General features: G+C 41.9%; 1 protein-coding gene across 1 annotated transcript in view; it reads right to left on the minus strand.

Moving 5' to 3' along the window:
* Positions 1-439: 439 nt before the first annotated feature.
* Positions 440-16,986, minus strand: part of PGM3 (phosphoglucomutase 3) — a 26,568-nt gene continuing 10,021 nt past the window's right edge. The window contains exons 6-13 of the mRNA XM_010861736.1: positions 15,496-15,716; positions 14,052-14,209; positions 12,622-12,705; positions 5,679-5,777; positions 4,122-4,235; positions 2,947-3,069; positions 1,939-2,112; positions 440-894 (exon numbers count right to left, since the gene is read on the minus strand). Of these exons, the coding sequence (XP_010860038.1) occupies positions 805-894; positions 1,939-2,112; positions 2,947-3,069; positions 4,122-4,235; positions 5,679-5,777; positions 12,622-12,705; positions 14,052-14,209; positions 15,496-15,716 (1,063 nt within the window). The 3' untranslated portion in view covers positions 440-804. The remainder of the gene's footprint in view (positions 895-1,938; positions 2,113-2,946; positions 3,070-4,121; positions 4,236-5,678; positions 5,778-12,621; positions 12,706-14,051; positions 14,210-15,495; positions 15,717-16,986) is intronic.

Raw genomic sequence — 16,986 nt, forward strand, 5'->3', positions numbered from 1 at the left:
GCTTTGTTTAATTTAGATGGGTTGGAGACTCTTCTGCTTTGACTTATTAACCACATTCTAGTATAAAAATGGTGTCACTTCTCTGTCAGAGGCTTGGTAATGTCTTACAGCCAGTTTCTCCCACTTACCTTCAATAAGAGGAGTAAAGAAAACTGAGGCTTGGCCCATGCATCCTTGTAAGTCAATGTAGCACAGGCATCTCCACCTCAGTACAGAGTAGAGGTCCACAGCCTCCACAGTCACCCTTCTGAGTTCCCGCTGATGTTAACTCAAGAGGTAAGTTTATAAGACCTGCTTTGAAGACTCTGCTATGAAAAACACTGGTTGGATTTGTATTAAGTCTTCTCCACCCTGCTCAGTTGTATCACCAGTGGTGACTACCAGGACTGCAAAATGACATCGTGGGGAGGTAACATCGATGGAAAAGACATCACAGGAGTTGGTAATAAATAAGCTTTAATTTTCTAGCAGCCTTCATGAATTTTTCCTTGCATATGTTATAAAGTTAATGACGGAATCATATACTTGAGCTCCAGTATTTTACATTAGTGTGATTAATATTACAGGTGAATTTAGTTTTATTTCAAAAAATGAAACTTAACAAATATAAGGCTTACCTATTTCTAAAGAATGATTCTGGTAGTGTTTAAGAAAAATAATCAGACCTAGAAACAATCCAGTAAGGTACACTGTAAACATTATTATGAACCTGTCACAACAGTGGCAGTAATATTATTCTGTAGGAACTTTTTTAAAAAAGTTTTTTTAAAAAGTTCTGGTTTCTAAAGAATATAAAAATTGTCCTCAGAAACCTCGTTGAGGTCTTTCTCCAATTCCTCCAGCCAGCTGAAATACTGCCAAGCTCACTTCATATGCAAGGCTGTCTGTGTTTTCCTGCAAGTGACATAAAAGGATATTAGATGAAAAAGACATAGCAGCTACCAGGTTACTTGCAACTCCTGGGGAGGAAGCTTTCCAATTTTGTTTCACTAACAAATAATTCAAATGAGAACAACTTTTTTTCATCTTTCAGTAACAAATTACAATAGATAAGTGGAAAACAAGTCACATTCTTCTAAATCAGGTAAGTTCCTAGCTAACTTTATTTTATAATCTGATTTATCATGTTAAAACTCTGAATAAATTCAGTAAGAAAAGACACAATAATACGTCTCCAGTCAGTAATAGTGTGAAGAGTTACTGACTCTTTAGGCAGTAAGTTGTTAATGGCAAGAAAGCCACAACTGACCAAAAGAGGAAGTAACAGTTGAGGCCCCAGTTATCCTTTCCTCATGCACCAGGGATATATTTATTTACTACATTCTATAATGGCCTGAATTTCTGCAAAAAAGCTATCAGCTACTATATAAATTGAAAAGATCTTTTATTGAGGCTCTGGTCACCCCCCTGTAACTTTGCCTCAGCTAAAAAAACACTTAAGTCTCTGACCCTATCAAGAAAAGAGACGCACACAGCAAGGCTGTCATTTAAAGGAAAATTTTTGAAAACCAAATTGAAAGCCTAGACACAAGGACAAATTTCAGGCCGCATGGGTGCAGTATCAGTGAGTTTAGAAATGAACCTCAAAGTAAGTCATTTTCATGAAGTAATAGGATGTTTTTAAATGAAGGAAAAAAGTATATTCCACTTTAGGATGCATAAGCTTAATTACTGTGTGTCAAACTAAGTATGTATTGGTACACTAAGTAGTATTCTTAGAGCAGTTAGAAATACGACCCTTTTGGAAATATAGAATACATTACAAGAAGAATATCTGGGGGAGTTTTAGTCAACTATGTAACTACTACTGAAGAAAAAAGGCTCCATAAATCTTGAACATTAGAGATTCCAATACCATTAAAATAGTTTTCTTTCCTGCTACCCTCCTCCACCTCTTTAGATTCTCACTGCACATTCCTCCTTCCTGTCTCAGCTTACCTGCGAGTCTGCTTCTGCGTAGACTCGGACTATGTCTTCTGTACCGGAGGGCCGGACAAAAGCGCGAGAAAGCCTGTACTTCTTCACCAGGTCATTGATGGCCTCCTGGAGTCCCGGAGGTTTAACTACTTGTCTTTCAGCATCTGTGGTGCTAATGACTTGCCTGTCTGCAACCTAGGCACAAGCATTTCATGTTTTTTTCTATATCATACTCCCTTTCAGAAGCTTAACCCATTCAACGTAATTCCCACTAAAAGATTATGGCTATTTCATGTCAACAGGAACAGACCTACATTTCAGCTGATTGTACCACAAAGTACAGTACTGAGATAGATCACCACAGACTGTCTTATAGTCATTACTGAAATAATGGCCAGTACTATATGGCTTAGTCATTGATCAAATAATCTTAGGTATTTTTTTAAAAGGGGATCATAAAAATCTCCTTAAAAAAAAAAAAACTGAACAATCAGCAGTCATTTCTATGAACTCTGGATTCAATATCTGTCTCTCAAAAATGTCTGTTGGTAAATGTGTAATCTGGTATATATCCATATAGAAAACAATCAGCAGTTTATCTAAAATGCCTTTAAAAATTCTGGCCCTTGCAGCCCAGATTCTACTTCTCAGCATCTAGCCTCCAGAAGTACTATGTGAACCAAGAATAATGCAGAGGAAGGAGACATCTACACTTGAACCAACAAGCTACCCAGGGCTTGCTTCAAAATAATATTGGGGATGTGGAAGATACTAGTTGAAGCTAGTGTAAAGGGGGTTCATTATTTTGTTCTCTCCTCACATTTTTAAAATTTAAATAATAAAATCTTTTAAAGTGATACATATTTATAATAAAGTTGGAAACCAAATACTTCTAAATAACAGTAGAATGGTTAAGAGATTCTGTAGTTTTTAAAGATGTGAGAAAATGCAATCTTTTCTATACAATACATACGTGTAGAATGAACTTATTTTAGTTAATTTTTAGAAAGGGAGTGATCTGGCTCACACCTTAACTTTGAGCTGTCTGTTTGGAAGGTCTGTATAGAGAGCGTCCCACTGCTGCACGGTCAGGCCCTTCAGAGCCAAGATGGCCTCAATCACCAGCATGTCAGAAATAGCATCACCAATTGTCTGCAAAATGCGAGAACACAAGCATGGCGTTGATACGAATGTCTTCTGTCAGAAAACCATGTCCTGGCTGCCTCCTCCCCCCATGCTGCATGACTGACTGGGGTGGATAAATGAACTACGCGAGGGACAGACCTGTATGGAAGGCAACAGTAAAAGGACTATAGAGAATACTAATACCAGCCTGCCTTTAATCTCCTTGCTCATAGGTGAAGTGAGGTTAGGCTGGATAACTCTGAAGGTTCCAGCATTAACACTCTGAATCAACATTTTATTTATTACTAGATCCCTTCTGAGATATTATGCCATGATGGTGGAAGGCCTCACGCATGGTAAAGTGGAGCTTTTGGTGGTAAAACACACCTAAAGTTGGATACTCTGCCATACTCTGCCACTGAGTAACTCTTTAAGTCTGTTTCTTCATTTATAAAACGGGAGTTATGCCGACGACGCTTCCTGTTATGCAAGGATTACACACTGAGGTATATGAACGGCCCAATATGTGCAAGACTCTCATATATAAGTTCTGTCGCTTTCCACTGACCTACACTTTGCTCTTCCACTGCCAGAGTCTCCACTCCAGTCCCAATCATCTGACCCACAGATGTGCTTCATCAGAGACTTTTTTCTGAATTCCCTTGACAAGGTTGGTTTCAAAACATATGTGTGTGTGTGTGTATATTTAGCCTCACAGATATACTTCATAGCTGAATCTGTTGACCTCAGCTGTAAACTAATCATTACTTGAAAATCTGAAGCACATGAATGTTCTGTCACTGCATTTCCGTATAAATCTACACAGCTGCAAGGAAGCTGCCACAACTTTTCCACTTCAGTGTCTGATGCAGTACATGACCCTGTCTACCTTCTGACTGTGTAAGTAACCAAGAGTCCTGGAGGAGGGCATGGTAAGCCACTCCAGTACTCTTTGCCTGGAGAATCCCCATGGACAGGAGCCTGACGGGCTACAGTCCACGAGGTCACAAAGAGTCAGAGACAACCGAGCGACAAAGCACAGCACAACCAAGAGTCCACCATCCCCCCACAGTTCTCACCTGGTTAAACAAGTCAATTATATTTTCAAGCATCTTGGCAGCTTTCCTTTTCTCATCTTCTGATTCTTTTGCTAGTTGTTTTATCTTTGTTTCAGCAGCTTTACTAAACAGTACCTACAATAAAAGCATACCAAAAAAATCACCAAACACTAACCATGCCCCAGTCGTAAGTACCATCATCCCAACTAAACTACTTTTGAAACTCTCAGTGAATCTGGAGAAACCAAGGGGATAAAAATGGCAGCTGTAGAATATATGAAATTAAGATCAAATCAGAACTCAGAATGTATTATAGGATTATAAAATTGGTTACCAAAATGTGAAGATTACCAAGAAAATAATCACCCTGGCAAAGGTGAATGAATGCACATGGTGGGTGTATGATGTTACTGTCAGCTAGCTAAACCAGTTCTGGGCAACCAGCTTCCTTAAGCCTGACCTGTATCCATTCTACTTTGAAGAATCTAATTCATTGCCATTAGTACAGTTTTCTTAATTTTTAACGACATAAGCTAAGCAAAAGTAGAAAAGAGGTTCGTCATACATATTACACTATGGCAAACAGTGCCATGGATATTTAATATAATATACATCATGCTGCTCAGGATTCCCGCCACTTTGAGTTGCTTGCCCACACATGACTTGAGTGCCTTCAGAGGCCCAGAACCGAAAAGGAGCAGCACAGCGCATTCGGCCACTCCAGGAAACAAAGGTTGTTGGTAACTTAAGCTGCACTGGTCACTTGTTTTCTGGAACCATGGCCACTCCCCTTCATTACACTCTTCACTAGAGATCTGAGCAGATGCAACAAACCTTATGGCCTGTGAAAACTAAAATATTTACTAGTTCAAAAGCATTTACCAACCCTGCATAAGATCACTGAAGTTATATTTCAATTACATTTTCTAGTAACTTACTATTTTTCCTCTTATAGTCATGGCCTATTCAAGCTAATTTTGAATTAATGAGAATTATCTGACCTAGATAACATTTTCTATTAACCATCTCAAATCCATTTATGAAACGAGGCTAGATATTAAAAAACATAATAAAGAAAATTTCTGAACCTTATGAACATACTACAGACTTATTAATATATGTTAAAATGGTGAGTATCAGGATACGCAAATTATATCTCAAACTTTGATTCTTCCTCTGCTAAGAGTCATAAAAAATTTTATATACCTATTGCAAATTACTTTAAATTTAGTTCTAATTGCTTATAAGTTAGTCCTCAACCTAACACTTTTGAAGAAAATTTTTAAATGATGTATAAATTGCCAGTTGCAGGGGAATTAAGACCTACTTATTTTCAAAGAAAATATATATATTATAGGAACAAATCAGTATTATCTCTTCACACTCAAAGGAAGATCATTACAATCTAAAAGAGAGCCATGGTTTCACAGAACATAAAATATCAGCTAAATCATTTCTATCACCATCCCAATCATTTCAACAAAGTGGAATATTACCTATTACTAACTAGGTACAGAATTCCATCTTTTAAAAAAAAAAGTGCACGCTAAAGGCAGATCATCATTTATGAGAACTTACTGTGCCGTGCCCATTTGCTTCAAAATAAACACCAATGTCAAACTCTTGAGCTTTGTGGTGCAAATGTTTAACACCAGTTTTAGTACAGTAGACAGGTACCTGAAACACACATATTTATAAAACAGCAGCAGTTAATCAGCAGATATTTACTGTGTACTTCCAGCCTCGATGGTGTGGTCACTCACCTTGAGCCAGACATCCTGGAGTGGGAAGTCAAGTTGGCCTTAGGACATATAGGAACAGAGCTAGTGGAGGTAACGGAATTCCAGCTGAGCCATTTAAAATCCTAAAAGATGATGCTGTTAAGGTGCTGCACTCAATATACCAGCAAATTTGGAAAATTCTGTGTAGATCACAATCAACTGCAGAAAATTCTTAAAAAGATGGGAATATCAGACCACGTTACCTGCCTCCTGAGAAACCTGTATGCAGGTCAAGAAAAAACAGTGAACCAGATATGGAACAACAGACTGGTTCAAAATTAGGAAAGGAGTACATCAAGGCTGTATATTGTCCCTCTGCTTATATAATTTATATGCAGAGTATGTATCCGGCGAAATGCCGGGCTGGAAGACTCACAAGCTGGAATCAAGACTGCCGGGAGAAGTATCAACAACCTCAGATACACAGATGATACCATTCTAATGGCAGAAAGCAGAGAGAAACTAAAGAGCCTCTTGATGAGGGTGAAAGAGGAGTGAAAAGCTGGCTTAAAACTCAACATTCAAAAAAGATCATGGGAGAGAACAAGATGGCAGAGGAGTAGGTGGACGGAGAGTACATCTCTCCACGGGTACATCAGGACTACACCTTCAGACACGGAAGTGCACGCAGAACACCAGCTGAGAGCAGACAGGAGTACCTGACCAGTGGAAAAGAATATACAGAACCACGCAAAACTCAGTAGGACGAAGGAACTAGGGGGAAAAACAGGAGTGTTAGTAAGACTGGACCTGCCCTCGGCAGGTGGGGGAACTGAAGCAGGGGTCTGACCCTCACAGTGGGGCAACTGTCTGAGTCAGAGGAGAAACATTAAGGCTGAGAGTGAAACAGCTGATCTGTCACAGTCTAAGTGGAATGAGAATCAGACAGTCCTTGCCAAAGCCATACATACCCCAGACAGGGACCCAGGTCCCCTGGAAGGCACAATGGCTGGCAGCTGGAGTTTAGGGATTGTGGAGCAATCTCAGGGCAAGCGCTGCTGTGGACTGCGGAGAGATGGATCGAGGGGATGTGAGGGAGGAGACTGTGGTGGGAAATGCCTGTGGAGGAAAGCCAGGCAGCCATGGAAGCAAGGTGATACTGCTGAGGCACGTGTGGGGGCCCTCTCTCCCCCGACATGTTAGCATCAGCAGCTGAACAATAGAGAGGCTGGCCCGTCAAATGCCTGATGCACTGAACTACAGAGTAGGACCCCAGCCAGGGGGGCCCCCCCTCTATGTGCCTGACTTGCCCAACAACAGAGAAGGACCCCAGGCAAGAGAGCCCTCTAAGTGCCTGAACGGGCAGAGCTACGGAGAAAGACTGGCCAAAGAGGCCTTCTGACAGCCAGCTACAAAAGGCTTGAAAAAAGACTGAGGGCCGTAACTCCTGCAGTGGAGGCAGTCCATGTCCCTGCACATTTTACACCACCAGGGTTCCTGCCAGCCAAGCAGTTGTGCCACCTTCACACTCAACTCACACTGGGACAGTGCCACAGGCAAAATAAATCTTTTGTGTCTTGGGTGCAGGGTCGCTTCAGTTGTGCCCAATCCTTTGCGACCCTGTAGACTGTGGTATGCCAAGCTTCTCTATCAGGGAGGGGGGTTCTCCAGGCAGTATTGGAGCATATTGGCCAATACTGGTTGCCATACCCTTCTAGAGCACTGTATTTCCTGCTGCCCTAGCTGCCAACTCTCCTGAGTACCTGGTGCTGCCAGAACCCCTGTGACCCAAGCAGCTGTACCACCTCCACACACACCTGGCCCTCATGGGGCAAACCCAAGTCCTCCAGGACAGCCTCAGAAGCAAATCCCAGTGGACGACCCAAACATGCAGAGGTGGAAATAAAGCCACAACTGAAACCCAGGGGCAGTGTGTCTAAGGAAGAAGACCCTAAACCTTCCCACCAGCTGTACAAGCTGCTGATTGAATCCAAACGATCAACTAGGCATACTCCGTGTCCATGGAATATATAAAAGGACACTGAGAGCTCCCACGTAAGAAAAAGCACTAGTTCTGATGGCTGTGGACACTGGAGGCAAGGACACAGAGGAGTAGGACCAGATTAGAATCTGAGCTGCCCCACAGAAGCTCCAGAGGTCAGCATAGTGTGGGAGGGCATCCTAGGGAGGTGAGGTGGGCTGTGACTCCCAGCAAAGGAAAGGACAGCAGTGACTCAAGAAAAACATTTAGTATTCTTATGCTTTGACTTGTTCTGTAGTTTCTTTTGGATTTTGTCTTTCCTTCCCCGCCACCCCCCACCTCTGTTGTCCATTTTATTGGCATGATGAAATCTAATTAAGCTTTTGAGCTTTTTTTTTTTTCCTCACATTTTTTATTGTTGTTATAAACCTCTGCCTATACCCTGAGGGAACCAAAATTGCAAAGGACACATGTATCCCATTGTTCATTGCAGCACTGTTTACAAATAGAACATGGAAGCAACCTAGATGTCCATCAACGGATGAATGGATAAAGTAGTCGTGGTACATACACACAATGGAATATTATCCAGCCATAAAAAGGAACACCTTTGAGTCACTTCTAATGAGGTGGGTGAACCTAGAACCTATTATACAAAGTGAAGTAAGTCAGAAAGAGAAAGATAAATATTGTATTCTAATGCATACATATGGAATCTAGAAAAATGGTCCTGAAGAATTTGCTTACAGGACAGCAATGGAGAAACAGACATAGAGAATAGACTTACGGGCACGGGGGAGGGGAGGAGAGGGTGAGACGTATGGAAAGAGTAACATGGAAACTTATATTACCATATGTAAAGTAGATAGCCAATGAGAATTTGCTGTATGGCTCAGGAAACTCAAACAGGGGCTCTGTATCAACCTGGAGAGGTGGGATGGGGAGGGAGATGGGAGGGAGGTTCCAAAGGAGGGGATATATGTATACCTATGGCTGATTCAGGGTGGAGGTTTGACAGAAAACAGCAAAAATCTGTAAAGCAATTATCCTTCAATAAAAAGTCTGGGGAAAAAAAAAGATCATGGCATGCAATTTCATCACTTCATGACAAACAGATGGGGGAAAAATGGAAACACTGACAGATTTTCTTTTCTTGGGCTCCAAAATCACTGCAGACGGTGACTGTAGCCATGAAATTAAAAGATATTCTCTCCTTAGAAGAAAAGCTGTGAAAAACCTAGACAGCATATTCCAAAGCAGAGACATCACTTTGCTGAGAAAAAGTCTGTGTAGTCAAAGCTATGGTTCTTCCAGTAGTTACATACAGATGTGAGAGTTGGACCATAAAGAAGGCTGAGCACCAAAGAACTGATGCTTTCGAACTGTGGTGCTAGAGAAGACTCTTGAGAGTCCCGTGGACAGCAAGGAGATCAAACCAGTCAATCTTAAAGGAAATCAACTCTGAATATTCACTGAAGGGACTGATGCGGAAACTGAAGGTCCAGCACTTTGGCCCCTTGATGAGAAGAGTTGGCTGACTGGAAAAGACCCTGATGCTGGGAAAGACTGAGGGCAGGAGAGAAGGGGGCGACAGAGGATGAAATAGTTGGATGGTATCACCACGTCAATGGACATGAGTTTAAGCAAACTCTGGGAGATGGTGAAGGACAGGGAAGCCTGGTGAGCTACAGTCCACAGGGTCGCAAAGAGTCAGACATGGCTTAGGAACTGAACCACCACCACCTACCATCGTAGGGAACAAAGCTCCTAGACTAAGGGAACTTAGTCTAGTGAGATTAAGCAATGAAAATACAAAGCCTAAGTGTCCCTGTGGGGGAGTGACTGCACAGCAGGAGTACACACTCCAGGGTAAAGCAGGGTGAGAGAGCTGAGGGGCCCCTTATAATGAAAGATTCCAACTGGGGGAGTAACCTGATCTGATTGTTTCAGAAAGCTGTTTAGCTACAGTGTGGAGAATGGCTTAAAATCAGGGTCTTCCAGCTTTTACTATAAAGAGATAACTAATATTTCAGGCTTTGTAGGCCACGTGGTCTCCATCACTACTGCCTGATTCTGTCTCTGTAGTGAGAAAGCAGTCACAAGACCATATGAAAACAAAAGCATGGCTGTATTCCCATGAAACTAGAAACAGCTGGCAGGGTCAATGGGGCCCAGAGCCCACTGTTTGCTAAGCTCTGGCTTAGGTTAGGTGGTTTCTATGGCTACTCCTAGTAAGAAATCAGTGACTGGAGTACTAACAGTGGGCAGCAAGTCTCGGATGGATCTGCAAGAGAATGGTTAAGGAAAGACAGCAGCAAAACTGCAAAAGAGCAAGCTCAGACGGGCCTGGCATTTTATTGGGTTTAGGAGACCTCAGGAATGGCTAGGGCTGAAAATATTAAATCTACAAGAGAATGTGTTGAGAAGGAAGTTACCAATGTTCAGTTTCCTCAACAGGGCATCTTACTATAAAAGCCATTTTTGAGACACAAATTAAGAAAATACAGAATAACCCAAACACCAAGAATCTCTGTGAAAGGCAGGCAAGTGGGCCCCAGATGGAGTCCCTTGAGTGAGTTTACGGTAACCATATATTTAAGGCATATATTTACCGTAACCATATATTTTAAGTCAGGGCACCAGCTAGTCACCTCCAGACATGTTTCATGTGGCCTAACCATTTCTTTTAAATGCTAAATCAGCTGCCAAGACTTCAAAGGTAAGAAATTCACACCACAATTCAGATTTTTGGCTTCTCCTGAAGACTCTGACCAAAGGCAACAGCAGCTGGCCTGGCCACACCTCCAAGTCTGTGCCCAGCTGCTGGGCTCATTCACTTCTATCCAGATCCGAAAGGAACCTGACTGCCATTCCTGCTTTAAAAAGAATGGGATGGCCACAAAAACTAGTGAAATGCAGGAATCTGACAAGGAATAACACTGACGTTGGAAAATATCACACTAGCCAGGGAGAGAAAGAATTACTTTCTGCAGACCCAATTTGGGTCCTGCAGCCTCTGATTCTTAAAGCAGGTAGGATGTACAAGGGAGAGTCACCTGGTGGATGCTGGGGAAATGATTAGAAACAAAATCTCCTACCAACCCACAAAACATCTCCACAGAAAAGTAAGACAAGTTCTGTTACTGAATAACCAATAAGCCAGACTGTGATGCACATCACAGGCAATCCTCTAGGACAGCGGCCCCCAACCTTTTCGGTACCAGGGGCCAGTTTTGTGGAAGACGATTTCTCCACAGACCTGGGGGCGGGAAATGGTTTCGGGATGATTCAAGTGCATTACACTTATTGTGCACTTTCTATTACTGACATCACAGCCGCTCCATCTCAGATCGCAGCACTAAATCCTGAAGATTGGGGACCCCTGGAAAGAGATTGCAAAGACAGAAGCAATCCCACCCTTTTACTCACCTCAAGATAACTCGTGACCAAGAGCTCTCCTCAACCACATGAGAGTCAGGCTCTTTTGAGCCTGAACAGGTCCTGTCCTCAGCCATGTCTCCAAGAACCCAGTTTTACAAAGAATCTTTCGCTCAATCACTTTAGCTAGAATCCCCTACCCTCCATATCAGCCCAAAGTCCCTACCCCGTACCATCTGACCACCCAGGCCTGCCGTCAACAGAAGTCCTGTTAGGCTGGTTTAGCCAGAACCCTCCCTGAGGTTCCTCTTGGCAATTTTCCATTCACCAACCCGCTCCCTGCCCCCATATCCTATTCCTTGGCTATAAAATCTCCACTTTTCCTTGTTGTATCAGGAGTTGAGCCCAGTCTCTCCCCATACAAAACCCCATGGCAGTCTATCTACCGAACAGGCCTACCTCTCAGGAAGACTGCAGTACCTTTTGTCATGCGTGTGCGTGCATATTAATCACTCAGTTGTGTCCAACTCTTTGCGATCCTGTGGACTGTAGCCCACCAGGTTCCTCTGTCCATGGAATTTTCTGGGCAAGAATACCAGAATGGGTTGTCATTTCTTTCTCCAGGGGATCTTTCCGTCCCAGGAATCGAACCTGGGTTTGCTGCATTGCAGGCAGATTCTTTTACCATCTGAGCTACGAGGGTCTGTCCGAAAGCTGTGGCCACTGGGCTTGGCTAATTGCCCTTCTCCAAAGGAATGATACAATTTCTCACATCTCTCTGTCAAACAGATGGGTGCCCAGCTCTAAGTGGTAAGGTGGTCAAACTCTCAGGAGGCTAAGTGTTGGGATGCTACCTTCCTTGATGTTTATGTTTCAAAGAGGTACTCTAGGCCCTTATAGAAAAACCTTAACTAAAACTGGCCTATTTTGCCTTTCAAAAGACTGACATTACAAAAGGACAGAGAAAACATAAGTTTGCTAAAAGAAACACTCTAGGAAAAGGGAGGAAGGAAAGTCTCTTTCTTTTTCTGCATTAGGGACAATTTAATTTTTTCTTTAATTTTGTTTGATTTCTAGTTACCTTTAAGTTCAGTTTCTCTAGTGGTTCAGACAGTAAAGAATCTGCCTGCAATGCAGGAGACCTGGGTTCAATCCCTGGGTCAGGAAGATGCCCTGCAGAAGGGAATGGCAACTCACTCCAGTATTCTTGCGTGAAGAATCCTATGGACACAGGAGCCTGGCAGGCTACTGCCCATGGAGTTGCAGAGAGTCAGACACGACTGAGCGACTAACACTTTCACTTTCTACCCTTAGGTAAACAACAGCTCAGTTCCATGCATTTCAATCTATTCATTTTTATGAGGGCATTATTTTCCTCACAGAAATACCTCACTTTAGGTAATGATGAAGAAGCTACCAAAAACTGGAAAGTGTTCAATACCTTCATAACTTCTTCCAGGTACCGTGTTGAACTTCCATTGGCATATGCAGTTTGTACAACACCGAGACTCAAACCATCTCCAATCTAGACAAAAACAAGGACAATTACCTTGCCATCAAAGGCAAAGACCCTACAAAAGCAAACCTATAAACAGAGTTCTAAAGGATGAAAAAAATATTGGCCAGTTGGGCCATCACTTAGTTTTATGCAATAAACAACTCACGGAAAATTTACATGTATGCCAGGAAAAAACCTAAGTACTTTTTTGAGTATTATTTAAAGCAATTCTGCAAGGAATTCTTTTTAATCACCGGATTTTCCTTTATATTACTCCACAGATTACATTAGGATTCATTCTTAGTGCTGTATATTCTGCAGGTTTGGACAAATGTGTAAGAACACGTTTCCATGCTTATAGTATGTAGAATATTTTGAGCCCTAAAACATCCTCTGTGCTCCATCTATTTATCCTTCAGCATTCATTTCTCCCCACCCCCTTGAAACCACTGATCTTCTAACTGTCACCATAGTTTGTGTTTTCGTTTTTTTTTTGCACAATATCCTATAGTTGGACCCAAGGGCTCTGTATAGTGATATACAGAGCCCTTTCAGTTTGACTTATTTCCCTTAGAAATATGCATTCACATTTCCTCCATGTCTTTCCATGGTTTGATAGCTTTTTTTTTTTTTTACCGTTGAATAATACTCCTTTGTCTGGATGAACCAAAGTTTATTCACCTATGAAGGACATCTCGGTTGCTAAAGAATCCTTTTTAGAGAAACCTGTCATTTCTTGATCTCTTCAGTTTTTAATAAAAATACACACTGAATTCTTAAAGTATACCTTTTCCATATTATGATAATTATCATTACATTTTATACTTAAAGGTAATCTGAGATTTCCAAATGAGCATAATATAATAAACCTCACGTCACTAAGGTTATCATAATCATAGTAAATAAATCCCTCAGAGGAGACTTTTTATATAAACTCAAGGCTCTGGGAAATGATGTTCGTGAATCTCTCGTTAAAATATCAGTTACCGACTTCCCTGGTGGTCCAGCCGTTAAGACTTCACGATTCCACTGCAGAGGGTGTGGGTTCAATCCCTGGTTGGGGAGCTAAGATACCACATGCCCCACAGTTAGGCCAAAAAAGAAAAAAGGCAGCTATGAAGAAACCAGAACTTTGTAAAGCTCCAAATCATGAAGCTCTCTGCCAAAAGACAAAAGACTACTCCCTCTGGGTTCCAAAACCAGAGCCCTAACACTGAAATGACAGGAATGACCATTTCTTTTTGTATTTTCTGGCCACAGACGTGAGGAACTCCCCACGAATCATGCCTCTGAGACATTCAAGCAACTGCCTGATACGGAACAATTTCCTCAGTGAGTCTTGTTTGAAAGGGTGGTCAGCCCCAACACCGTACCTCCAACAGGAGCTCTTTGAGGAAACTGCTAATGAGGGTGGCTATCTTGTCTCCGTCTATGAGATGAAACTGACCGTCTGCATCATGGTAGTAGTAAACGATCCTGTCTGCATCTCCATCGAAGGAGCAGCATCTTTCATTGGCCCTCATTTCAATTCCTAGCACAGAGAATAAATCAAAACACATTTCAGTCTAAGAAAGGGGGATAAAATTTAATGTAAAAAGTTTTAGGTTTTTCTCTCACACTAGTTACAGAGGGAAATTTTTTTTTTCCATTAAGTATTGATTATAAGTGACCCTCTGTGTTATACAGAAGCATGCCCACTATGACTTTTCAAGAGGTGTTTAAAATTATCCTTCCAGGACTTCAGCAATATTAAACACCTACAGATAAAGAACCATTTCTATCCTTAGTGACCAAGCAGAGGGTATAATCAAATATAAGTAACTGGAGTATTTTGTCAATGAGGAAAATCCTGATCATTCCTCCTGTCTGAGGCTCTACATAAGCATATTTTGTTTTTGAACATGAATGGAGATAACTGTTTCAAAATCAAGGGAAGAGAATTCATTTAAATGGAAATAAAACATAAACACCCTTCCAAATAAAACCAGTATCTTAACCTTTAAATAGTAAACAGGTTTACTAGTATTTTTACACAGTAAATTATTTCACAGCTAAGTGAAAAAAGAGCACTTAAAATCTATCTAAGCTGAAACCCTATATGATACTAAAATAAAATTCCTTTCTACAAGCCAGTGGTTTGGCAACACAGATTCCCACATAGTGCTTTGAAAGCTATAGGTATTAAACTGAATTCAATTTCCCTTGTACTACATACAATGCCGATCCTTATATACAAAATAATCAGCAGCAGATACAGTATATACTTTAATCCTGAAAAAAAGTGATTTTCATTTGTTTATATCAGTAACAAGAAACACTGGTATTTCAGAGCAAAATATTACAACCAGTGAGTTAATGTCTTGTGTAACTTGCATAGTTTACTGAACCTGAGCAACGGTCACATCAGATTTTAGATAACATGACTGTTCCTTTACCACAACAGACGGACAGCAGCAGATGGACAAACCACCCGAGACCTACAGAATCTGACCCCCTGGGGTAGAGCCCAGGAAATCTACGTGCTCACCAGCCTTCCAGGTGATTCTTATGTCTGCTAAAGCTTAAGAATCACTGGTCTAAAATCCCACGTCCTGATTTTGCTTTTTCCACCAGATTTCCCGCCCCCTGTGGAGAGTCACAAGACTCTCAGGGCCGAGAGCAGCCGTGTTCTGCGTGTCACTGCATGGCAACGGCAAGCGGACGAGGCCCAGATGTCTAAGAGCAGCGGGGCCAGGACAGCTGCACAACTCTCTCTTTGCCACCTCTGTTTGAGTGACTGGTTTCAGACAGAGCTCTAAAAACACATTTTTTGCATACCCTGTGGAGGTTTCTGATGACTTTTCACAAAGTCAGCCCCACATAAATGATTGAGTTTCCCTTTGGTCCCATCGTTGAACAGCTGAACTGACAGCCCCGGGGAGAAGTAGTGTTTCATTTCTGCCAGCTTCAGGGCCCCTATGCCGTTTGCACAGTCAACCTTAAGTGTTCTGTGGTCATCTCCACGGCAGAAGGCCTGAAAAGGAAAAGAAATGGAAGAACAATTTCAAGATACCAAAGTGAAGCATAAAGCACAGGTATGCATATGTAAACAGCTTCCATTATTTCAGTTAATATGTCTATTTTAAGCCAGGAAACAGAAGGGTACACATGTTCATATGAAAACTGTAAAACACCCAAGTAAGGTTTTAAAACACCATTTTTTGGTCACAGAAATTGGAAAAGTTTTACAGACCAAATAAAGTACAGAAATGAAGCTTTATTATAATTTAGCAGGGTCCCTTATTAGTCTGTATTCCATAGCAGTCACTCAAATGTGGGCACGAGTATACAGATGAATGAGCAGCAATAATATCTGTCATTCTCTTCATAGTGTATGCCACCACCGGGCAAGTGGGTTTTTTCCTGGCAATCTCCTCTCCTACCCACCCTCAGCCCAAAATATAAGTTCTGTGAGAGCAAGGACTTGGTTTTGGTCAACAATTCCTGACAATAACATATGCTCAATATTGGCTGATCAAGTGAATTATACCCCTCAAATCTTTGTTCAGGTTTAGGAAGCTAATACACCTTGAAGACAGATTTTCTTAACAGTAGATGCTTCCAGTATGACGCCAACAGCACCTACAGTAACTCTAAGAGCAAATTCATCTGCATGAACACTTATGAAAACTGCAAGTTCGTCACGCTTCTCCCCCAGTGAGCTCAAAATGAGACAGGCTGGCACTTGAGACCCTTTGCTGCAGCGCTTGCACCTGGACAAAGTCTCCTCCAGCAACAAAATACAAAGAGAAGAGGGACTGAAAATAACTGCATGCATGCAGTTGGGGCAAATTATGGACAACGAGATACGAAAACCATCCAAAAAGACTCAACTGCTACTTTTGAAGAGCTGGGAGCAAAAGCAGGCACTGTGCATGCCCCTGCAGGCAATACCAGCTAAGGGGTGGACAAACCACCTAAGCCCTCCTCTCGCCAGAACCCTGGACATGCCTCTTCCCTCCAGTGTAAGGAACCACCTTGGCCTCCCCTCAGCAAGCAAGTGAATCTATGGGTTTTGCTCCCTTCTGCTGCAGCACAGGCCCCAACAAAGCCCTGCCTGAATTTGTCTGGCCTCTTACCAATTTCTACTGATTAAGGAGGCCAAGAACCCTGGTTGGTAACAAGAACATACTATGTGCCTTGCCAAGTAAATGCCAACACAGAGTTAGCTGGGTACAAAGGCCAGACCTTGCAGAGCCCTGGAAAGAAAAAGGAGACAGGCCAAATTTGGGGGGAAAAAAGTGACAAATGTTTAAACTGTTCAACTGA

This window comes from Bison bison, unplaced genomic scaffold (genome assembly GCF_000754665.1).
Source record: "Bison bison bison isolate TAMUID 2011002044 unplaced genomic scaffold, Bison_UMD1.0 scf7180017864473, whole genome shotgun sequence".
Classification (NCBI taxonomy): Eukaryota; Metazoa; Chordata; class Mammalia; order Artiodactyla; family Bovidae; genus Bison; species Bison bison.